Consider the following 24,829-nt stretch of genomic DNA (forward strand, 5'->3'; position numbering starts at 1 on the left):
TGCTATGGAGACAGGCAAGGAGAGCTGGGGGTGTTTAGGAGAAGAGAAAACTCTAAGGAGACCCTAGAGTGTTTGGAGGGGCTCCAAGAAAGCTGGAGGGTCTTCGGACAAGGGCCTGGAGTGACAAGACAAGGGAGAATGGCTTCCCACTGACAAGAGGGCAGGGTTAGATGCGATACCGGGGAGAAATGCTTCCCTGAAGGTGCTGAGGCCCTGGCACAGGCTGCCCAGAGCAGCTGTGCCTGCCCCATCCCTGCAAGTGTTCCAAGGCCAAGCTGGAAGGGGCTTGGAACAACCTGGTCTAGTGAAGGTGTCCTTGCCCACGGCAGGAGAATGGAACTGGACGAGCTTTAAAGATTCCAACCCAAACCATGATTCGGTGGCTCTAGAAAAATGGAGCGAGCATCATCATATTCCTTCCTGGCTGTATATACAGTGAAGCACAAAAAAGTTGAAAATTAACGACAGATACAGAGAGAGCGATTTAAGGTTTTACCTACAGTTAGGAACAGGTATTGAAACTAAAATAAAATTGTCTTTCCAGAGTATCACTAAGTGCCCGCTTGGATGAGTTCCTGCGGGGCCTCCACCAGGCGCCGGCCGCAGGGGCCGCGGGCGGTCAGTGCAGCCGCGGGGACGGCGAAGGCCCTCCCGCTCCCGGCTCCCGGCCGGGGGCTCCGGCAGGAGCGGAGCCCGGGCCCGCCGAGAGCTGTACCGGGGGGCGAAGCCGCCGCCGTCGGCACCCCCAGGCCCCCGGGCAGCCTTGCGGCCTTGCTGCCGCGCCGCGGCCGTGCCCGCCCCAGAGCCGGCCCCACTCACCCTCGGACAGCTCCAGCTCCAGCTCGGCCAGGCTCTCGCGCACCTCGGGCGGCAGCGGCACGGCCTCCAGCGCGCAGCCCCCGCGCTCCGCCGCCATGGCGCGGCTGGGCCAGCAGCGAGCGGGCCCGGCGGAGCCACCGCCCAGCGCTGCCGCAGGTGGGGCCGGGGGCGGGCCGGAGGCGGGCAGCGGCGGTCCCGGGCCGGCGGCAGGCAGGCAGGGAAGGAGGAGGTGGCGCCAGCCCCGCCGCCCCGCGCAGCCGCTGCCGCAGCCCGGGACGGGGCCGGGCCGCCGGGGAGGGGCCAGAGCGCGGCCCGCCCGCTCCCGGCCCGGCGCTGCCCTTCTCGTGCTCCTTTCCTTTTCCCCCCCTTCTGCTTGCCTTGGCACCTGCTGTGCTGAGGCCCCTTTCCTGTAAATACCCAAAGTGCCCTTTCCCTCCCCGCTTCTTCCTCCCGACGGAAAATAGGAACTGTGACCCATCCTAGGCCCACCCGCTGTCCCAGGATAGAGCAGGGACATTTTCATGGCACGGAATTCCACTGTGAGAGCCTGGATGTAAAGTGGTACCTGGGACTGCATTAAAAAAAAAAAAATCTGGTGAGAGTGTCTTTTTTAAAGCCAACCACCTCTCAAAGGGCAGCAGAGAGCAGCAGGACGCGTTTGCGCTGGGGCTGTGCTGAGGCAGCAGCAGCTTTTCCCTGTTCAGCTGTGGGTTCCAGGGTGAGTGTGTGGCAGGGCACCAGAGCCTGATGTTCCGGCATTCCTGCAGCCTCCCACAGGCTCGGGCAAAGGCAAATCAGAAAGGCAGCTTTCCCTATTTTCTAGTTCTAGGGAAGTTGCTACTGGCAGAGCAGTTTGGGGGATCAGGCCACTGGCAAGGTCCTGGATTTGCCTTTGCCCGAGCCTCGGGGAGGCTGCAGGAATGCCGGAACATCAGGCTCTGGTGCCCTGCCACACACTCACCCTGGAACCCACAGCTGAACAGGGAAAAGCTGCCAACAACTGCTTCTGTCCAAAACACCACTCGTGTTTGGGACAATTGGGGTTCATGTTGGGGCTTCCAATTTCTCCACTCACATTACTGAGGTTAACACATCACAGGAGAGCGTGTCCCATATGGCTGCCCTTGCGAGGGCACAGACACCACACCAGCACTAGAAAACCATGCTGCTTAAAATGTCATCACTTAGGCTGGGCAGAAACACTTCTTTCACTTACTGCTGTAATCTTCAGTTGCTATTTTAAAAGGTTGATTTTCTAGACAAACACTTCTGCTTCCACTACCCTCCAGAAAGCCGTCTGTGGGTATTGGGGAGCTGAGGGGGACGTAGCCACAGGGAACACATTACCTATAGCTCAGATCCTACTGGGTTGGGTTCCTTTGATGCCATAAGTTTTATCTTCCATATTTTCCAGATTTTGTACTGCATTAGTAAATAACTTGGAGCTTCATATAAAGTGTTAGCAAGTTCTCCTCACAGTTTAGTCAGACAAAACAATCCTTTTGCAGCCTGAGAACCAAGGACACCATTGCAGCTTCAGGCCCAAGAAATATAAATAACAGAAAACTGAGGAAAGAAATCTGGGAGAATGGGACTGCATAACCTGAAGCTCTAATTGGACAATTAACCCCAACAAAGGACCAAAACTTATAAAAGTGTGAAAACATGTGACCTGTCACCCATATTGGGTGTAGCCTTGTACAGCCCAAGGCATATCCTTTGAAGGCCTTTTAATAAATACCTGCTTTATTCCTTCAACACTGTCTAGCCTCTGTTCTGGGCAGCCTCTCAAGGCATGATCTTCTCTGCAGATTTATTTTCAAGTGTTAGAACTCTTAGAATCTGACTTTTAAAAGAAATAGGAGGCAGTCACTGAGCCAGCTTAAACTTAGTTCAAATGGAAAAAGTAATTTAACTTGTCTAGAGTTCCAAACCCAAGCTTTTACACCAAATCAAGTATTGTTTGTTCACAGCCCTCTTAAATTTATGCCCAATCAGTTCAAGGGTTCTCCTATAGCTGTCAGGAGGTAATAAATCTGTACATGTGCCAAGATCTACCACTTTTTTTTCCAGAGAACAAAATGGTGATCTACCTGACATATAAATACAAGTTTACCAAACAAAGGCAGTTAAATAAGTAATAAAACAATCTCAGATGAATGCCATTATATAATTCTCAATACCCAGTACAGAAAAATCTTTTAATAGGCTGCAGCAGAACAATGTGCCTCCAGAAGAGATTTCTCTCATGCTCCAAAGTTAAAAACCACAATTGCTTCAAAAGTAGAGATTTCACATGTCCAGAGGTTTAAAATATTCTGGTATTATAATTCTTCCTATGCCTTTTCTAAAGAAACATAGAAATATCACAGAAAAGTCTTATTCAGCATGATACTTGGATCTCTCTCATTTTTGCACTGAGATACTGATTGTGACTGGAAATGGGTGTACCACCAGAGCACCTCTTTCCTTTTCTCCAGCAATTTCATGCACATTTGGAACTGCCCCCTGAAGGCAACTACAGCACAAGATACCAGATACAGGCAGGATCACTTCCATTAGATGAAGATAAGAATTCACAGGTTTTGTTTGGTACAAAAGAGTTAAAACTATGGGCCTTTTGAACTAGAAAAATGAAGCTAAAAGTGTTCAGAATAAATAGGACAGACTGAGGAAGGATTTATGTACTAAAAAAACAGAAGAGCAAACCCTAAATTCACAGAAAGCTACAGGTATCTTTGATATTTTTGAGAGTATTTGAGCTATTCCTTTAATTGTAATGAACCTACAGAAATATTACAACCCAAACAATTTCAGGAACAGCAAAAGAAATAAATCAGTATGAGAGAAGTAAACAACCACGCAATGTAAAATTCACTAATAAAATGCCATTTTAATAACTTTTTTTACAAGGAATCCACCTATACACTATAGAAAAATAAACACCACAGAGACTTTTTGCAGCTTACAATACAGCGATGCAGGCACACCTCAGCTGTTGACTTAATTTCACATGAGAATGCAAAACATTGTTCTTAGTGAAAAGTAAGTCCCTCTTAAAGTACTAAAATATAATAAAAAGAGTCATATAAAAATCTGCTTTAAAAGCACTGCCCTTTATTCAGTTGCATGGCAGACTGCAAGTGCATCTGTTGAGTGAGGACCATCTCAGAGGAAGCAGGAACTTGCAGGACAGATTTTCTAGGTGTTCCCATCACTTCCTTAGGTTTCTCTGATGAGGTGAACCTAGCACTTGTCCTAAATTTAAAAAAAAACAACAGATCAATATTAGAAAACTGCTTGTGTTATGAAGCAACAGTGTACAATTAGCAGCATGTTATTTCCTCAAAGCACTTCATATGAGCTACACTGAAAGCAATTCCAATTTTCACGAGCCACCTAGGAGCAATCCCAAACAGGATTTGAAAGCCTAAACATCTGCCAAAGCAAACCTTCATACCCTGGGAGCAGTGCTCCATCACAGGCCTGCTTTACCCCAGTGACAGCTCAGTTCTGCCACTCCTGTGGTGATTCTTTAGTTCACTGGGAGCTGGGAAATCACTTGGCTGACAGCACTGCTCTAAAGATTGCAGCATCATTCTGTAATGCCTGGACATGATCATCCTGGTAATATGGAAATGACAGAAATCATGGACACTTTTCATACAAGTGTTTATGGTGTCCCAGCTGTGCAGTACTTATTCCACACTTGGAATGAAGCAAAATGTGTTACTTCCATAAAGGCTGACAGGTTTCAAGTCTAAAATCTGTTTATCTGTATCAGCCATGCAGCTGCAGTATTTGGGAAAAAAAAAACCCAAAACAAACAAACCCACAAGTCACAGTAATAAAGTTTCTAGGTAAAGTCCTGCTGAGAACAATGTCAAAGTTCTCAATCTCTTCAGGATTTCAGGGTGATGTGATTACAGGTTGCAAGTTCCTCCTTAGGACAAGGTGTTTCTGTGTTATAACCAACATGTAACAAGAGGAGGTAATTAGACTAATTAAACAAAGTAAATCTGCTCTAGAAATTAGGTGGAACTGTTTTAAATAGCAAAGCTAAGTGCCACTACAATCCTTTGTGTGTTCTTTGATAAATCTTAGAACGAGATGGCTGTATTTACCAGCCTCCAAATCTTTTTTTAAAATCTGTTATGAACATAAGGAAGTGATAATTAAGGGAAGCATTACAGTTTGTGCTGCAGAGAAAGCCCTGCTCAGCTATTACAACAGCTATGTTTGACTTGAAAGCAAATTAACTCTATACACAGCTTCATTTAAATTGCAATACTTGCTTGCTTAGATTTGGAAACAGGAAGGGGACAGAAATGACATGAAATTATTCCATCTTATCTTTCACTATGAGCATAGAGAAACGCCACACTTGGAGTAGTTTTAGACACAATTCAGAAAGGTTTCCTTTCAGAGACTGACTTTGTTACCCCCCAATAATGATAATTACTCCTTAAAATGATGCTCTTTATTGGCAATGTGTACCAAGAACCTTGTGAAAAGCAGCCCAGGCTTGCAGGAGCTGTGAGGGGTGAGAAGGTGGCTCTTACCTGGCTGCACCCCTCGCAGCCTTTGCTGAATCACCTCCAAGCGATGGATATATTCTGTGAGTGACTGTTCAGGATCCTGAGGTGGCACAAGGGACTTGTCTGGAGCTGAACTTGGGGACTGGTGCCATCTTCAAAAGAAAACAAATTATTTTCTCCTTTTCATGCTATACTCTCAAGTATATCCAGAAGTTACATTCATACAGTCAGGAATTCTAGGCAAAGGAAATTGGAACCATCACCACCCTTTCCATTTGTAGAGCTGTTCCTGGAAACAAGAGCAGCAAGAGGCATCATTTAGCCTGGCTTGGATCTACATCAGGCCTGAGCCACCACTAATCCAGTCACACTGAGCACCAGCCAGGGCTGCTGTTATTAATATCCTGCTCCATATCATACAGGTGACTTTTCTTAGCAGGGCTGTCATGACAGAGGAATAGGGTGGGGTAGAATTCAGTCTTTTTCAGGTTCTTGCAGGTCTCATACTCTCCAAAAACATTTTGCTGAATTCCATGCAAACCAGAAGACAACCTGGCTGTGACTACCAACTCAGCAAAGTTACAAAACCCCTCCAAAAACCTGAAGCATGTCCCATCTCTGCAGACTGACCTGTTGTGTGAGCGGGAGGAGGACCGTGGGGAGAGGCTCGTCAATCTTGCAGCACAGCTGGTTCTGTGGCAGAGCCCTGTGTCCCTGTCCTGGGTAGGGGGAGAGCTCACAGGGCCAGCTGGGGGCTGCTGCTCTTTCAGGACTTCTGTTCTAGCACCAGAGGCTGTGGTAAATATGGTAAATATGGAGGGTTAAAAAATGTGCACCAGGAACCATTGAGAACAGGCTGTCATATACACATCCAATAAACCCGTGAACATGACAGCAGAGTAGGCTTAAGTTTGGTTTTAAATGCAGGTAAAGACACTTTCTACAGCTAACTACTTGTTTATTTTTGTGGGGTTTGTTTTGTTTTAACTGTATTTAACAGAATTGTAATACTGTTTTGCATTGAGGTAGAAAGTTCAGCATTTGAGGATTCACATTTCTTAGGAACAAGACAGTGGGTTTAGGTACAAAGGTGGTGTTGTCTTTTAAAATAAGTATTTCCAGCAAATTAAAAACAGTGAAAATTACATAGTACCAGGTAATGAAAAATACACTGTTTAATCTGAATTTTGTTTAGCATTGAAAAGACACAATGGAATTTTACACCAAGGGCAACAGCTCCCCAATACGGGGTAGTGCATTAAGATGTCTGTTGGAATTCTTACAAAGGCACTCATCAGTAACTAAAAGGAACACTCAAACACTCATCTACTCTACAGATGGATAGTGGCAAAATAAACAGATTTTTCCCACTTGGGTTTTGTTTTTAAATGGAACACATCACTGAAGAAAACAAATTACAAAGAAAATGACAAAGAAAACTATGTACTTATCCAAACACGTACCTGTGTTACCTCCTATACTGTGAGAAATGCTTTCACCCTGTGTGCTCTTCCTGCCAACTTTGTTCCACTTCTTCACCAAAAACTTTAACCTTGGTAAGAAAACAAATTTGTACAAGCATTAAAAATAAGCAGAAACACATTAAATTTTAATACTATTTGTTGGTAGAGAACCAATTAGGTGACATAAGCAATGATTGTTGTGGGAATGACAGGAGAATTTTCAAATTCAGTCTTTGGAATGCTGGCTTATCACATTTTACCCTGTAACCATCTTTGAACTGCTGAAAAACCTTGCTTGTTTTGGCTCTGCTCCTGATCTCCAGAGAGCTCTTCCTACCTGAGAGAGGGAGTTTGGAGGTTACTGCACAAATTTGGAGGTGCTGCAGCCTTTGCTGTTATTATGGTATTCATATCAAAGACTCTGTGTCATCATCTGACAGAAACTTGCTAGTGATCATTTTAACTAGACAACAAAAAAGCTCAGAAATAACCACCTATTACACTTAAAATAACCACCTATTACACTTAAAATTGCCTTTTTTTCATTCAATGGGCTTAAAGCTATTGGGAGATGGCATATTATCCCATGTACAGCTAGCAAAACCCATTTGATAGTGACACAGCATGAAAAAAATCACACCCAATGAAACACTACTGGATTCCAGAAAAGCATTCCTGACAGATCCCATTCTGATACAGGACAGACAGTCCAGTGAGACCAAGGAGATAAAGGTCAGCCCCAAAGGACTCCAGTTTGTAAAGCTGTGCACTGGTTCCCAAATATATTGCAGCTGGGTATCACTCCAGTAGCTTTTCCATAGAATTATGGAATGGTTCAGGCTGGAAGGGATCTAAGGAAGCCCACCTTGTTCCATCCTCCTGCCATGAGCTGGGACACTTGGCACCATCCCAGGCTGCTCCAAGCCCTGCCCAACCTGGCTTTGAACACTCCCAGGGATGGGGCAGCCACAGCTTCTCTGGGCAACCTCTGCCAGGGCCCCACCATCCTTGCAGGGAAAATTTCTTCTCAACATCCCATCTAAATCAACCCTCTTCCATTTTAAAGACGTTTTTTACAAATCTTTAGTACAGATCAAACTCAGCTAAGAAGTCATGTTTGAACCAGTCCTGGAGATTGCTTCTACGTGATATTAATGTAGGATAAGCCACAGGAACAAGCAATTTTTGAAGCTTCCAAGGACACATGACCTATAAGAGACAGGGAGTGTTTTGGCTTTACCTTGAGATGGCAATGATGGCTCTGACTGCACACCTGAACTTGGTGAAGGGCCGGGAGTGGGATGCAGAGAGCTGCAGGTCTGCAGAAGGATAGATTCCCATGCGGGCAATGAGAGACAGAGTGGCTTGCTCACAGTCCTGAAAGCCACCAAGCAGCAGCAAGAGGTATTTCTTCTGATAAACTAGAGCCTTTCTAAAGCTCTCTGCTCGAATGTACTTTCGATATAATCTCTGCAACTGCAGAAAGAAAAAAAAATTGAAAAAAAGTTCATTTTTTTCACAGTTACTGCTGCAAAAAGCCAGCCACAAACAAGGTATCTTCAGGTCAAATGTCAAGACTGAGGACACAAGGACAGCCAAAACAATTCTGTACACTGCTAAAACCCACCCACATTTGGAGTGTCAGACCTCTTTAAATCTCCTGAATGTTTTCAAGCAAAGTTTTCATACTCAAAACTCTAGAACAGTTTAACTCCTTAGTAAAAAAAAGGCACATCTGCTTTAAAAAAAAGTAAGCCAGAATGCATGGTGGGAGAGATGCCTATAAGATTTGATTACAATCAAAGTGTCAGAAAAATAAAAAGTATTTAAGATTAGTCAGCAGGGATTAAAAATAATGACTGTTTTCTATTTTCATCCTCAGACAAAAAATCCAAGTCTCCCTCTCATTTAAGAGTGGAAAGGAATTCCAAAGATCCAGATTACTTTTGATGCAAGTTCCTGTCGAACACTGACAAAGTTCCAAAGGAACTTCTCTGATGAAGTACATATGGGGAAAGCTTGTAATTTAAAATTATAAATCAAACTGTTTGTCTAGAAAATCAACCTTTTAAAATAGCAACTGAAGATTACAGCAGTAAGTGAAAGATAAATCCATAATCTGACAGATGCCTTTTTTCCCCAGATCATGTTCAAATGATACCTCCTGGCTGTGGCTCTGCTGGCCCTCCAAGCTCCAGAGACCCACCCCCCCATTTGCTGGCTATCCCCATGATTTTACCTTAGGATTGGAAGTTTCTGCCACTGGTTTGTTTTCAATTTCAGCATTGGCTTTAGCCAGCTGGGATTCTGCCTGTTTCAGCATGTTCTGCAGTGTGTTCCTCTCTCGTTGCCAAGCCTCTCTTTCCAGCTCTTGAACAGGGGCAGCATCACCTGTAGATCTCACCTAAAACAGAAACCTAAAGGAAGTGAGCCACAATGGGTTTTGCACATTGTTTTCACAATCAAACACCTCAAACTGAGTAAAAGCCCAAATTTATGACAAATTAAAACATAAGAACAATGAGCCCAAAAGCCAGCAATGGTATTCAGGTGTTGAACAGCACAATGGGAAACTGAAATGCAGGAAAAGCCTTTCTGACTCTCATCTTTCTTCTACATCCACAGGCAGCACAGAAATAGGCAAGATGTCTGTGTACATGCAAATATAGGTTGTGAAAAATTCTGAAAAATCTCACATTGAATTCTGAGAGTCTGCTGCCCAGAGAAGCTGTGGCTGGCCCATCCCTACAAGTGTCCAAGGTCAGGTTGGACAGGGCTTGGAGCAATCTGGTCTAGTGGAAGGTTCCCAGCCCATGGCAGGGGGTGGAACAAGATGGGCTTTAAAGTCCCTTTCAGTCCAAACCATGCTGTGATTCTGTGAAACTGAGTTTTGTGATAAGGAATGGGACCCAGGACTCCAGCTCCAATTCTTCATGGAAGTTCTGCCTTTATAACCCTCTTTGTATCAACTACAAATTTACTGGTCATCAGTTACATCAGTGCATAATGCAGTAGATCACAAAAGAAATAGAAGATTTTTTTTTTAAGGTAATTGATGTTTTATCCCTTGAAATAAAATCCATACATTAGAGAAGCCAGTACAAACAACTGACCTCAGTTTCTCCTAGCAACTTATTTCAGTACAATCTGTAGTATCTGAAGGAATTCTACATGACTCATCTAATGTCCTTGACTTCTGCTGCACCATTTGGCAGCTGATTGACCAGACAGCTCTATTTGGCACAGATTTTCCATGCTGACATTTTGCCAGGTTCCCTGTCCAATACTCCCCAATTTATTGCAACTCAAGTGGGAAGCAGCAGAAAATTGCTTTGGTCTCCTGAGCATGTGGTTCAGTACCTTAAAGGAAGGAGAAATTCAGGGAGGAGACTGAAGGAAAAGGTGATTCTGGAAAAAAAAAATAATCAAAGGCTGGAAAGAGGGTAGAAAGGAGGGATTGTTTGTGCCCACAGAAGAAAACCTATAAAGGTGGACTTTTTGCTCCTAATCTCTAGAAAGGCATGTGACTTTAAAGTGCTCTACTGAACATTTGTTTTTGTTATAAATAAAAAAGTCAGGAAGCTTGAGTTCCTTTATTTTTGTGTGGTCAACCCCTGAAGGAGGAAACTCTGTTCCAACAAGGGTTTTGTCTACAGCTGACAGCTCTACAGGTTTGTGAGAGGAAGGCTTAACCAAAATAATCTGCAGAAGAGGCTGCATCCCCCTCCTCAAGGCTGGAGATGATCCACTTGGCAACCACCTGTGTGGCTGCACAGGTGACAGAAGGAAAATATTAACTGTATTTTGTAAGCAGGTAGACACAGGGAGAGCTGCCACATGCCAAGGGAGCTTGTCACACATCAGACTTGTGAACAGAAGACACAAAAAACTTTTCACTTATCAGTCATAGATCTCTGTCTACTGCAAGAGAAAGATATAAAACTGCAGTTATCTGGGGAATCAGATGGATCTAAAAGTTATGCATTTATGTACTTTGTATCAATAGACCTGAGCTTGGTCTTTGGTAATCCCTGGGCTTGTGTAAAATATTTGCAATACTGCAGCCTTGGGTCAGAACAGCCCTCCTGAGATTACAAACCACTGTGGTGCTTTTGGAAAAAAAACTACTTGGCATTCTGGTGAAAACCAATTTTCTCTGGATGCATCAAGAAGCTACAGGAACACATCCCAAAGCTTGTGATCCTTGGACACAGTACATATCTAGGAAAAAAATGCTCTCAGAAGCAGACTCTGCAATATGACAAAACAGAGTGGGACATGAAAATATGTTAATATTTTCCTTACCTGAGTTGTAGGAGGAGACAAATCTGATTTTAGCTCCCTTAATGTCTGCAGTAAAGAGGCTACAGCTTCATCATTTGATGCAGACCAGTCATTAACCGTTCTGTTAGGCAGAAATACCTTTTCAGTATCAGGCTGATTTGTAAGAATGTTAACACACTTATAATTGCTTCTTCCCACTACTTGACCTTTAAGGTTCTGAGGCTTTACTTATGCAATATTTGCCACACAAATTACTGCAAATACGCAGAGAAATTAGCAAGTTCTGTTAATTATTAAGAATTAAAAGAGGTCTAAGCCATGACACACACAAGTTAATAAGCAGGATGGAAAGCAAAGTGTTATTTTATGAACTCACTTATCCAGAGTTTTATATATGAACTCATTCAGGTGCATAACCACAAAGAGCAACTGCTGCCTCATCTTCTCCAGCTGTTGCTGCTGCTGTTGCAATTGGGGCTTTTCAGTTTCTTTTGTCACAGGCTGTGTGGCACTTCCATCTTTGCTTGAGGTACACAAGAGTTCTTCCTGACAGTTTGGAGTTGGAGGATTTCTTTCTCTTAATATTGTCAGCATTTCCTGCAGTTCTTTAATTCTTTGTTCATCCCTTTGGTGTTGCTGTTCCAAGTTTTGCTGTTTGAACAGAGTAGAGTAGTTAATTGCATGTTATATATATCCACTTGTGTAAGTGTCACCCACCTAATCAGCATACCCATTGGGTGTTCCTGAACTGCCAGACCACTTTTGGGGAAGGCTTAGAGCACTGCTTTCCAAGGCCACCAAGAAGCCATTTAATGACAGTGGAGTGGCCATTGTCTCCATCCAAGGAGAAGCCCAGGGTGAAACCAATACTGTCTGAAGCCATGACTGGGATCCTAGCTCAAAATAAGGGCAGTGACATGAAACCTAGTTTGGTTTCATCCTGCATTTAACCCATATTGATCCCCACCTGTGAACAACCAGAACAGGCAAAAATTTAAAGATCAACTTCCATCAACAAGAAACCCAGACACAATCCCTTGAAAACAGCTACATTTCACAAAAGCAGGACAAGAGCTCATTTAATGCATTTTTCAGAAGGAAACATCCCAATCAAAGAATACCATCCACAGGGTTAAATCCCAGTGTGTGGCTATTTCAGTGTAAGGCAGAGCATTCTCACCAGTCTCTCCTGATCTCTCTGCCAGTCCTTCTGTTTCTGTAGCTCTGTCTGTTGCTGCTGTTTCTGCTCTCTCTCCCTCTCCTCTTTGCTGTTCTTATCTTGCTCTTTAAGCAGTGTGAAGAGTGACTGCAGTTGTTCCCAGTCCACTTTGAGCTTGACCTCTCTCTCCCTCTGGGCCTCCAAGGAACGGATCACCTCTTGCTTTTGCGCCTGAAGAGACTCCAGGGTGGCTCGCAGTTTGTCACTGACCTCCCTCTCCTTCTGGGTTTCCTCACAGCACATCTGTACCTCAGCCTCCAGCTGCCTTTGGGACAGGATGGCCTTCTGGTGCATTTTCTCAATAACAGCAGCAAGCTCCATAGTTCTGCTCCTCTCCTCTTCCAGCTGGGCTTGGAGCTCTCGCACAAAGGCTTGTTCCAGCAGCGACTCCCTGTGCTGGCAGGAAGCCCCTTCCTTCACTCTCATGCTCAACTGCTCTGTCAGAACCCGCTCGTGGTTCAGGGAATCCAGGAGCTCCAAGGAACGGTTCTTCTCAGCTTCCAGGTTTTTCTGCAGCTCCCTCAGTTTGTTGTGCTCCTGGGCCAGCAGGGCTTCGCAGCGCGAGTGCTCGATCTGCAGCTCCTTGCGGAGGTTGTCTGCCACTGTCCTCTCGTGCTCCAAGGACACGGCCAGCTGGCACTTCTGCACCGACTGCACATCCAGGGCAGCCTGCAGCTCCTGGGCACAAGGGGGAGAGCACATTGGTATTCCAGCACAAACACTCATCTGTGGCACTGGCTGGCACTTAGCCATTTGCAATCTCCTATTTTGTCCAGAAAGATATTCAAGACTTAACTAGAGTAGTTCAGGTATTAAAAAGTTTAATTTAAAATTACAGGTGACAGAAAAATGCTCTTGAGCAATATGGCACCAAGCAACAAAACCAAAAATTATCATGTTCATCTATCTGCCAGTGTCACAGATATATTTTATGAAAAATCATTTCGCTAGGATTTTTCTCCTGACAAGCTGAGAGGCCTCAGAAATGAAATGTAACCAATAATTATCTGCTGCTGTGGAATTCAACAGGTGCATCTTGGATTGGTCTCATGTGGTTGTTTTTAATTAATGGCCAATCACAGTCCAGCTGTCTCAGACTCTGGTCAGTCACAAGATTTTCTTATCATTCCATTTCTATTCCATTCAAGCCTTCTGATGAAATCCTTTCTTCTATTCTTTAGTATAATTTTAATATATAATTTTCTTTTAATATAATATATATCATAAAAGAATAGATCAGCCTTCTGAAACATGGAGTCAAGATTCTCATCTCTTCCCTCATCCTGGGACCCCTGTGAACACCACCACATGCCAGTACATTATTTCTTCTTCAGCTACTAAGACCCTCATTGAGAATTCACTACTTTTTACATCACTCAGTCCCATTAATAAGTAACATCTGCAACAGCAATAACCCTGTTGTTTTAAGAAGAAAAATCTAAGCAGTAAGAGTAGATATAAAGCTTCAGAACGCCATCTCTTCAAAGCACAGAGTAGAGACTGAAAAAAATTATCACAGAATGGTCTGGGTTGGAAAGGACATGAAATCTCATCTCATTCCCATCCCCTGCCATGGGAAGGGACACCTTCCACTGTCCCAGGTTGCTCCAAGCCCTGGCCTGGGCATACTTCCAGGGATGGGCCAACCACAGCTGCGCTGGGTAATCTGGGTGCCAGGGCCTCATCACTCTCACAGCAAAGAATTTCTTCCTTATATCTAGTCTCATCTCTATTTCTTCCTTATATCTAATCTAAATCTACCCTCTTTCCCTTTGAAATCCATCCCTAGGGTCCATTCTGGGAGCCAGTCTCTTCAGAAGGAAAGGCAGGGACTGAAGGGGCAGTGTAGGGCACTGCAGACAGCCAGAGCTGGCACTGCTGTCCTAGTAGGGAGGTCCACCCTGCCCTCCACATAGCCAGCACCATTTGTTATCTCCTAGAAAGCCAGGTCAGATGCTAAAAGGCAGAAGCTTTCCATAATGGGGCTTCAAAAAAGATATGTGAAGGCCAGATCTGTCCAACAGGTACCCCTAGGGCAAAGCCCTTTTCTCCTGGCCTTGGCTACTCTGTCCTCCCTGCATGAGGAGGTTTCTGAAAAGGAGGAAGATGGTAGCAACATTTCCTAACCATGCAGCACTAACATATATCCCAGCAAAAATCACTCTCAAACTTAAACAACTACCAGGAAGGTGACAGGAGAAGCCAGACTACATGGAAATAGTCAGAATTGTGTTTCCTCACTTATGGAATTTAAGGATTGTTTAGAGTTGTTTGAGATAATTTAGTTTTGGGCTTCAAGAAATGGTTTATGTTAAATCTTCCTCCTTTTCCATTTACTGGAGGCCTTTTACAAGCACTGAGTCATTGCTATTATGGTCTTGGAGAGAAAGTTGTTCACTTGTTTTCTCTTCAATTTAGAAGGGAACAGAACAACTTTGGTCAACCTCCAAAAATACATTTTATATTGAAAAGGCTCCACTTACTCTCTGCCAAACCTATTTATCATTGGGTGGTTTTCTTTATAATCTCAGATATCATACATCTCACACCCTCATGCTAAGTTTGCTCTGGAATTAAGGGTGCAGTTACACAGCTGCAGGATCTGGCTGTCCCTACTCAGCAAGGGGCAGTACACAACAGGGGAAAATGGGAAAGCAAAAACCATTAAAAATATGTGGAGAAAAAAACCCAACACAGCATTCAACCTTGGCTTATTTCTGCACGTGCAATTAATGAAAGTAACTGAGAGCTTTAACTGGGTGAAAAAAGACGCTGTGCACATGCAGAAAAGGTTTGGGGGTTTTAACAGTTCCTAAACAAAGAACAGAGGAGGTGAAGAAGACTGCACAAATAACTTGCTAGTTAACGTCATGCCCCAGGGGAGCTGGGCGTTACCTCCATGGCCTTTGTCTTTTCATCCTCTGCCTTCCTCTGCTGACGCTGCTGTTCCTCAAACCAACCTCGCAGCTCAGAGCCCTTCAGCTGCTCAGCCTGCAAGCCTTCAAGTGCAGCTGCCAAGTCCTTTTCTTTTTTTTCCAATTCAACACTGCAAAGTTCAAAACGACATTTCTATGTTCAGAACACAACATCCTTCAGCAGAATCACAAGCAAGACATTTTGGGTTGGTTTCCCTAACTATGATTTTTGTTTCTTTAAAGCGGTCTCTCGTCTTTCTAAAGAGGGTCAGTTTTCAAGTCACAGCTAGTTAGCAGCTGAAAACATTTACCTCCCTGCAAGCCAAGCTAGAATTGCTCGATTCAGTAACAATGAAGAGATAGGTTATTTATTCTGGCAGAGCATAGCTGTTGTCCTGTGAGAGGAAAGCAAAGTATTGGCACACACTAAGAAGGGAGTGGGAAAGGAACATACCCAAGAGGACAGAATTTAGTAAAGAAAACATAACCCTTAAAAGTGAGAGACCCTGTTTTTCCTCACTGTGTTTCCAAGTGCTTCATGGATGCAACTAGTATAAAGCTCTTTCAGAGCTTTACCTGCTAATACTCAAGTAAATGAATAAATCTACTCCTCACCGTAAATGACTTATTTCCCTCTGAAGCTCTTCCAGGGATTTCTGCAACCTTTCATTCTCTTGCTTGCTTCCAGAAAGCTCTGATTTCAGGGATGCTTTTTCTTGATTCAGGAGATCACATGTTTCAGAGGATCTTTTCTGCTCCTCAGAGAGAGTGCTGTGCAAGTCACTTATAATAGATTGTTCCTGCTGAAGTTTATATTCCAATAATTCAACTAGGATAAGAAAACACTGTTACAGTTATTTGTATTACAGAGATCTTGACAATATAATATCACTTAGAGTAATTTAAATTAGGAAAAATAGTCAGCTGTACTGAAGTGTTCTTGTCTGAAGAATTAATCTCTTTTCAAACATAAGAGGAATCAGCAAAAACATGTATAAACAATGTGATTCTATCACTGTGATATTTTGTAATATCATGAATGGGTTTTAAAACTCATTAAAAAAACTAATCCACTTACATATGGATAAGTTTCCTTACATTCCTTATGACAGGAATCACTATATAGAACCTGTTTTGCCAGCTCTGTACAGGTGAGTTAAGTGAAACAACTCTCCCTAAATTTGGAGGTTCCTGTTTGCTAAGTACTTAAAAATAATTTATGTACCTATGTCTACAGCATTATGTAAATAAAATTAGCAATTTATTTCTGGATGTCCAGAAAACTTTCCTCTATTGGACTAGTGCATGTGCTATTAAATGGCTGAATCCTGAATGATAGTGATGGAAAACCAAAAAGAAGGAAAAAGCAGTGTTTATTTTTGACCAAGATCACTTGCACTTGTTTCCTTATTACATAAAGGGAACCTGCTGTGAAAACCAAGGCTTGCTTACTTAGTCAGGAACATGGTTTAGCAGTGGCCTTGGCACTGTTTATGGTGAGACTCCACAGTGTTAAAGGTCTTATCCAACCTAAATGATTCTTTGATTGTAAGCTAGCAAACATAAGATAAACTATTCCCTGCAAACAAGCAGGGGGTTTACTGTCCTTGCTGAGTTTTCACCGTGTATTTACTGCTTCAGTTCCATTGCTTTGGGTTATTTCACAGCTTCTCTTTGCTTCTCCCAGATTTATCTTAACTACTTATATGAGAAAGAACTGCTCTCATCATAGGCAGCCTGAGTGCATTCAGTAAAACTGAGGAATTGTACAGCATCTGCTAATTGCAAGACACCTTTTCTTTTTTTGCCTTTGACCTTTGAGGCAAAAAGGAACTGATGCAGAAGTCAGAAAGAGCTGACAAAGCCAGTAAGAATTACCTTTCCTCCGGAGCTGGTGCTCCTGTTTGTTCCCATGATCTTCAGCCTTGGTGAGGCTTTCCTGCAGCTGCTGGAGCCTCTCCTGGTTCTGCAGGTGCGTCATGCGGAGCTGAGCCCGCAGCTCCTGGATTTCTGAGAGCAGGCTGTTCCTGTCTGAGGAGAAGAGGTGCTCCACAACCAGCTGCCTCTGCTCCTCCTGGAACAAAGCAAGGCCTATTCAAACTACAAGGCTATTTCCATATCTTCTGCAAGGATAAATACTAAGGAAACTCCTGCACTGCAAGTTTGGTACTGAAGCACTCCAATGACTAAGTTTGTGCTTCACATTAATGCAAAATGTTAACATGATGTAAAAAAAGAAAAACCCCATTTCACTTGCCTTGTTGAGCTTATACATAACAATTACTACAACCTAAAAACTAAATATTATTGGCAAAAAGCCCCCAGATTCAGAGTTAGTTCAATATATATCCTTTACAAGAGAGATCTGTGAAGTACTAGATAAATAAATGGGAAGGAGGCAAAGAATGCAACCAAGTATTTCCTATTCACTATCACAGTGTTTCTTAATGCCAGCTAAAATAATCAATAGGATTTGTAACACTATGGAAAAGGTTCAAGAAAAATGCTACCACAGCAGAAACTCAGCTACTGATCCCACACCATCTGCATTATACAAGACATACAAGATAATAATGTAATAATACACAAGACTTAACAACAGAAGCAATAAAACTGAAAAAAAAAATAAAAGAGAACAAAAAGGGATTTATTAGCAGCAGACTTAAAGAGCTTTTCATACTTGTTGTTTGATTATATACTCCAGCTTTTTCTCTAATGAACTTGTGTCACCAGATGCAGGATTGGAGAAGTGAGACTTCAAGTCAATTTGTAGCACATTTCTCTCCTTCTCAAACACACTCTGTACTGCTTGCAGAAGTTCTCCTCTCCAGTCCACAGCAACACCTGATGTTTCCTGTTAAAATATTTTCTTTAATGGCATCTCTCTCAACCTCTAACCCAGCATCTTTCATAGCATAAGAGTACATCTGTTAATTTAAGCATTTTTAGAAGTGTTTAAAGAGTACTGTCCCTTACTCCTTAAACATAAATATACACACAGATATGTCTCAAAACATTATTTATATAACATACATTTATATATATATACACACAACCTGGTTCCCTTGCTGTAAAGGGTATTTTATAGCCATACCTTGTCTCCTCTGTCTGCCACCTTGCTGAGGTAATCCTTCAGGGACTGGATAGCATCCAGCAGGGATAATCCCTCCTTCTGCCAGCCCTCCATTGCCACTTGGGTCTGAGGGATGTTCTTCAGCTCCCTCAAAGCCAAGGGATGCTCTGACAAAGCCAAGATTTTGCGGCTCTCCTCATACACCATCTTCAGCACAGTCTGAGAAGCAAAAAAAAAATAAAGATAATATTAGGAAACAGGCATCAGCATCCTGGCAGTGTAAGATGAGGATGGGATAGTGCTAGACAACAAATATAAGGTGTCTGTATCAACACACTAAGATGCAATTAAGCATAAATTATTATTTATGCCAAAGGGCTGTACTTCACCTTTGTTTCTGAACCATTCAGCTAACTTTCCTGGGAATAAATTAAACTCTATCAAGTCTGAAGCAATCTTACTAAACCCCAGTGATGCCAGAAAACTGAATTATGTATTTAGACAACCTTGGCTTAATTTAGCAAATTATGTACAAATATCAACTCCCAAAATAACCAGTTCTAATAATTTACACAGTGGAAATGGTTTCCTCTGACACTGTCAGGCCAAATAATGTATTTTAAATAAATTCTCTGTTCACAAACTATTACATCATGCACAGATGTTTCCTGGCCTCTTCTCAAGGAAGGTCACTGGAGATTTAAATCCTTTTCTTACACACATCAGAAATATCCCAGCCTCCATGTGGAGCTGTTCTTCATTGCTATGCACTTGAAAAACAACACAGAGTACTTTTATTTAACTCTTTATATTCTTTCCTTGCACAGCTTTTAAATTACTTTTAAACAAACTTAAGTTGCTTTTCTGTCACTGGAACCCCAATAGTGATTACTTGAATAATTAATGAAAACCTTTAGTAAACATTAACATCAAAAGCACAGTAAAGTGCTTGAACTAAACATTCAGTACTGGAATATGCACTCAGATCTTACAGACAGCAATGCCTAGATTGATGCACCACAGAAGAAACAAAAAAAACCAACCAAACAACCTGTTTCTAAGAGTAAAATAAAATTCACCTCTTGCATGAAGTCTCTGACACAGAATTTTTTAGACACAGAATCACAGTTCACTGAATGGTTTTCAGTTGCAAGGGACCTTTCAAGACCATATCCAGCCCAGCTCTGCTGTGACAGGCATGGGGAACATCTTCTATTATTTCAGGTTGCACAAAGCCCCATCCAATCTCATTTTGAATGGATTCTGGGATGGACTTCTAGAGATACACCACCTCTCTGTGCCAGTGTGTCATCACAAGAAGTTCTGTACTTATGTCCAATCCATTTCATGATCTTACTGGGCAGTGAGGTGAGGCTGAACCATCACTAGTTTCCAGGGTGCTTGCTATGAAGCTTTTTAAAAATAGGCTGCTATGATTTCCTTTTCTCCAGTCACTGGGGACTTGATCTGACTGCTGTGACTCTTCAGAAACAATGGAGAGTGGCTTGGCAATTGCAACTGCAAAATTTCCTCAGGACCCTGGGATTCATATCTTTGGGTCCCATGGACCCTGGACCTATGTCCAGGTTCCTCTGGTGGTCCTGAATCTGATCTTTTTCTTACAATAGGAGGGACTTCATTCCTCCAGTCCCTTCCTCATCTAATTTAAAGCTTTCCTTAAAGGTTTGGCCATGTTATTGGTGGAGACATCTTGTCTCACTTGGGTAAATTCCATGAGCTCCCAACATTTCTGGCTTCTCAAAAGTAAATTCATGATAATAGAAATGAAAACCTGGAGTACTGCACCAGCTGCACAGCCAGGGATTCTATCCTGGTCCCCTTCTTGTGACTGGGAGGATAGAGAGAATATCACCCATGGTCCCAAACCTTGGGACTGCCCTGTTGCAGTGTTGTAAGACCCTAGACAGGTGATAACTGCAGGGCTCACTCAGCTTGGCAGCCTCAATGACACCACAAATACAAGCTGCAGGTAAGCAACAAGCTTCTCTAGAGAAAGCATCTGGATGGCAGGAGGCTGCTTCAGTGCCTCTCAGTAAGGAATCTCCAGTTACTACCACCTGATGTGCTTTTCTGGTAGCACTGGTTCTCGTGCCAGCAGATGGTTTCATCAGCTTTGCATGTTTGGCTTTTCCTGGATCACATCAGTTATTCCATGTGTTCTTCCTCCTCCAACCCTAGAGCATCATGTGTCTTATTAAGGGCAGATGGATGGGCAAAGGATCTTTGTTCTGACTTGAGCAGCCATAAAGGCCCAGCCTCTTTCATCTTGTGAGTTACCTGTGCCAGGTAACTTGAGTGAGTTTGAATTCAGGTTTACCTTCCTCCAATTTGCTGGGCAAACTGAAGGAACCTGCTAAGCATATTAGGAGGCAGGATTCACTTTCTAGGAAAGGTATTGGTTCTGGTTTCTTATTACTTGAGAACTCACTGTAACCTACTGTATATTCTCTCACAGATGAGAATTTCTCCCTTTCTGTAGCTGGAATTTTTGAAATGGCTGAGAGCTTGCTCAGCAAAGCAAAGAGTTCTAGGCATATACTTCAGCTTTTAATTACTGACTAGAGTGAGCACTCACTGCTCAGTCTTCTGCATATTCCTCATGTTGCTTGAACTGGCTCTGACCTATCCCTGCACACCCTGCACTGGTGTTTCCACAGCCCTCCATCACATCAGGATGACAAGAACAGGCAGAGGAGCATGATATCAGCCAGCTGTGGTTGCTTCTGAAACAACTTTCTGTGAAGCCTCCAAGGCAAACCCCCAAAGCAGAATAAGCAGTCCTTGTACCCCCACATCCTGAAACAGCACCAGTGCTGCCAAGGCAAAACTAGTTCAATTCTAGCAAGTACAAACAAATGTCAGTAAGGTTGTCACCAGAGATGCAAGGACAAGAACCATCATCAGCAGCTGAAACCATTACAGAACACTTTACAGTCTAAGTGTAGCAGCTATTTTATATTACTAGTTCCTTTTTGCTGTCCAGATTTAATTTGCTGGTATGCTCAAATGAATCATACATTACCTTCATCTGTGGTGAAAGTATTTCCTTTTCTTTCATGGATTCCATAATATCTGGAATTATCCCTCGGTATCGCAGGTAAGCCATAACATTGGCATCTAGGTGATCTGATGTTTGTAGCTCCTGCTTTAGATTGGCTGCCAAATTTGAGCTGGTATCTGAAAGAAGAGACAACCCTCATTCCCACAAAGTGTTATAAACATGGAAAGAACTTGAAACTACAACAACCACTTGCAAAATAACCACGAGTTCTTCTGCTCGTACGAATGCGGGGTCAGATGGAATTGGTTGGTGGAGATCTCAATTAAATTAAACAAATTAAAAATCATTAAGTTGCCTTTAGAACCAGAGAAGTCAAGTACTTAAGTCAGGACTCAAACCCCATGCCTCTGTCCTGTATGTAGAAGAAAAGGTAAAAGCAGGCACAATATACATTTATATATATATATATATATATATGTATATATGTGTATGTGTGTGTTTCTTAACAAAGACCCACCTGCCTAAGGCACAGCTTTCCAAGAAAAGACCCACAGTAAAAGAAAATGGGAGAAAGGAAAAACATGTTTTAATATTGAAGTTAACAAAAGGTAAAAGGCTCTACAAAAGGTCTAAAAGGGTCTAAGTTCAACTTACTGCTGCCACATCCATCGCTCATGGCAGATGCTCTTGATCTTTCATCATCTTGTAAATCAGAAGGGGTTAAAGTCAGATTATCAGCTTCTCTCATCTGCTTGAGAAGAAAGTTTTCATGTTACTTTGGTTTTCTGAAAGTAGGTGTTGGTTTCAGCATTTATGACAGCTTTTTTACTAGTGCAAATTTTAGCCAATGCCTACTTGATCCAAGTGTTAGAGATGGCAAATACCATGAATGATTGCAACATTGGTGCTCCCTGGAAACCATTCCATCTCATTGTTTTCCTCTTTCAGTAGTTTTAAGATACATGTATTTATATTTAATTAGCCATCAAAGCAAGGCACAACAAAACACAGCCAAAGAGAAATTTTCTTAAGTACAAACTTTATCTTCCTGTGAAATTACAGAATACAGACAATATATATAAATATATGTATACAATCTATAAAATACTGCCATTAAAGCCTCAAATCCAGTTTTGAAAGAGTCTCTTTGAACACTCAATAACAGATTGTTGAAGAAGTGGGGAGCTGTTAGAGTTCACTGAGTACTGTGGTAGCAAAGGATTTACATGTTTAGCTCAACTACTGGCACATTCGGTGGTATCAGAAATTTATCACTTTTTATCACAGCAAGAGAAGAACTAACAATTGTATGTCCAGAGCTTCAATGCACCAACTCCCAGCAGTGTGTAGCTTTCTACTACCTGGAGCCCATGGCCTCTCAATGATCCCAGGGGGACAGGGCTGAGCAGTCTTGTTTAACAAGAATTAAATCAGACATGAAATATCACTTACCAGAAGCTTCTTCTCTGTATCTTCATCATCATCAACAGAATAGGTACTTTCAGAAAAAGCTGGAGATTTTCTACCTATTCCCATTGCTGCATCCCCACTGACATTTTCATCTAGGTTAGAATATCCCAGCGATATGGAATTCTCTCCTTGCAGGGATGACCTGGAGTGCACAATTTGAAAATCTGTGTTTTCAGCTTCTGAGAAGGGGGTCAGGTGAAGCCCTGGCTGAAGTTCCATGCTCATATCTTGCTTTCTCATGATCTCAGGCGAGCCCCATGAAGACATACTTGCAATTAAATTCTGGTAATCTTTTGGAGTCTCTTTGTCTATGCTCAAATTGTGTTTTGGTGAATCAGGAGTTTGATGAATTTCCAACATCTGCTGGCAATGCTTTTTCAAATCTGGATCCCCTTCAGAGCTGTGGATCATGTCCAACTCCTGGCACAAGATATTTTCTTGTGATTGCTTCATCTGTGTTTTTGGATTTTTATTGTGAATTGTCAAGTCAACCATAACTTCATCTTTTTCCTGTAATGAAATAACACATTAATTGTTTAGTGGAATTTGAGTATGATTTTACAAACTGAGAAACATGCACTTAAAGACCTTTTAAAATTGGTTGATTTTTCCTTCAATCACTTGAAGTAATTTCAAGGTAAAATTACTCTTTTCACCTCTGATTCTGTGACTGAGTGAAAATAATGCACTATTTGAGAAGATAGTTTATTTTAAACCTGTCAACATGGAAATGTAATTTCATCCTCCATACCTGTTAGTTTGTCAGATACAGTGAATAATTGTTATCCCTCTCATTTTAGACCACTACTTTAATCCTTTTGTGTTAATCATCCCTCTTAATCATCTGTTTTAAGCCCAGTGCCAGGACTTCACACATTTCGCTGCTCCTCCAGCTTTCATTTCAATACATTTCCTACTTTTCACATTGTTTCCACTTTGGAATCCAAGCATAAATGTAGGAGAGATTCTTTGCTCCTTTAAGAACACTGCATTATACTTTTTCTAATACCTGGATGAGCTAGATCCATAGGAAAAAAAATCTATTGTAATGAATGTGTGAAAACGTGGTAGTTTATTTACTTTGATTCCACATATTCTCCAATTTTGATAACTATCCCTCCACAGCCTACTTAAAAACTTCCACTTAAACATGGAAATAAAACACATCTACTGACACAAACATCAATTTAAACCTTTCAGAGTCTGAATTTCTACTTGAAAAGTGTTTTTTAAAATAATTTAACTGCCCCCAGCATGCCAGCATTCCCTGATATCCTTCAAAATGTTACCAATTCTCTCTTCACTGGATCCTGGATTAATTCTGTTATTTCAACAGGGATCTGGCAATCCCTGCCTGTGTTAACAACATGGTCCAGTAGCCACAGGACTGGAAGTCTGCTGCCTTGTACAGACATCCCATGGTCTGAAGTGCATCAGTCTGCAGGGGCCATTTAACACTTTTCCCAGCTATTTCCTTTTGCTGAGAGATTCTGGGGCAGACCCTGAAATGCACAGAGTCACCCAGGCACTGATGGCACTGCTCCAAACTTGAACTTGCAGGCAAATAAAAATACAAAAACCAGGAATGATTGCATGCTTTGCATAGCTGCACTCTTCATTTCTGCTTTAAAAATAAACATGTCATTATACACAGCAATTACCCTATCATTTCTTGAAATAATTCATCTACCTTGGATGATTATTGTAACATACTGCCAATCATGGCCCTGAAAATCCACTTAAGCCTGACACTGGATGTTTTTCCTTTCCTGTATACTCCAACTCTTCATATAAACCCTCTTAACTAGCACTTATTACCTCTGTAAGCCAGGCTTTAAAGACAGTAACTTGGTGTATGACAGATTTCTACAGCTCTCTGAAAAAAGGGTGCTACTGCTTTCTAAAATGGAGTGATTTAATGAGAATTTCAGAAGATTATGTTACTTGGAGCAAACGGTTCTAGAGAAGATTCAGAATAATTACAAGCAAGAGTCACAGTAAATAAGAATTTCTGAAAGGAGACATG

General features: G+C 42.2%; 2 protein-coding genes across 14 annotated transcripts in view; both read right to left on the bottom strand.

Annotated features, from left to right (window-relative positions):
- Positions 1 to 1,099, bottom strand: part of DIP2A (disco interacting protein 2 homolog A) — an 80,677-nt gene extending 79,578 nt beyond the window's left edge. For all 6 annotated transcript variants that reach the window (XR_011680321.1, XM_071434414.1, XM_071434412.1 and 3 more), the window contains exon 1: positions 820 to 1,099. Coding sequence is in view for 5 of the 6 variants with exons in the window: in XM_071434414.1 (XP_071290515.1) it covers positions 820 to 916 (97 nt within the window). In the remaining variant the exon portion in view is untranslated. The remainder of the gene's footprint in view (positions 1 to 819) is intronic.
- Positions 1,100 to 3,687: 2,588 nt separating this feature from the next.
- Positions 3,688 to 24,829, bottom strand: part of PCNT (pericentrin) — a 70,166-nt gene continuing 49,024 nt past the window's right edge. For 5 of the 8 annotated variants that reach the window (XM_071434421.1, XM_071434426.1, XM_071434424.1 and 2 more), the window contains 17 exons: positions 22,786 to 23,313; positions 21,988 to 22,084; positions 21,355 to 21,509; positions 18,333 to 18,530; positions 17,919 to 18,092; positions 17,117 to 17,312; positions 15,854 to 16,067; positions 15,219 to 15,369; positions 12,285 to 13,001; positions 11,481 to 11,755; positions 11,126 to 11,225; positions 9,060 to 9,224; positions 8,061 to 8,296; positions 6,821 to 6,909; positions 5,988 to 6,150; positions 5,382 to 5,509; positions 3,688 to 4,077 (listed from right to left, as the gene is read on the bottom strand). In XM_071434421.1, coding sequence (XP_071290522.1) covers positions 4,034 to 4,077; positions 5,382 to 5,509; positions 5,988 to 6,150; positions 6,821 to 6,909; positions 8,061 to 8,296; positions 9,060 to 9,224; positions 11,126 to 11,225; positions 11,481 to 11,755; positions 12,285 to 13,001; positions 15,219 to 15,369; positions 15,854 to 16,067; positions 17,117 to 17,312; positions 17,919 to 18,092; positions 18,333 to 18,530; positions 21,355 to 21,509; positions 21,988 to 22,084; positions 22,786 to 23,313 — 3,630 coding nt within the window. In that variant the 3' untranslated portion in view covers positions 3,688 to 4,033. The remainder of the gene's footprint in view (positions 4,078 to 5,381; positions 5,510 to 5,987; positions 6,151 to 6,820; positions 6,910 to 8,060; positions 8,297 to 9,059; positions 9,225 to 11,125; positions 11,226 to 11,480; positions 11,756 to 12,284; positions 13,002 to 15,218; positions 15,370 to 15,853; positions 16,068 to 17,116; positions 17,313 to 17,918; positions 18,093 to 18,332; positions 18,531 to 21,354; positions 21,510 to 21,987; positions 22,085 to 22,785; positions 23,314 to 24,829) is intronic. The other 3 variants (XM_071434422.1, XM_071434427.1, XM_071434420.1) reach the window with 1 other exon arrangement.

This window comes from Agelaius tricolor, unplaced genomic scaffold, assembly GCF_023055355.1.
Source record: "Agelaius tricolor isolate 1412-34295 unplaced genomic scaffold, bAgeTri1.0.p SCAF_10, whole genome shotgun sequence".
Lineage (NCBI taxonomy): Eukaryota > Metazoa > Chordata > Aves > Passeriformes > Icteridae > Agelaius > Agelaius tricolor.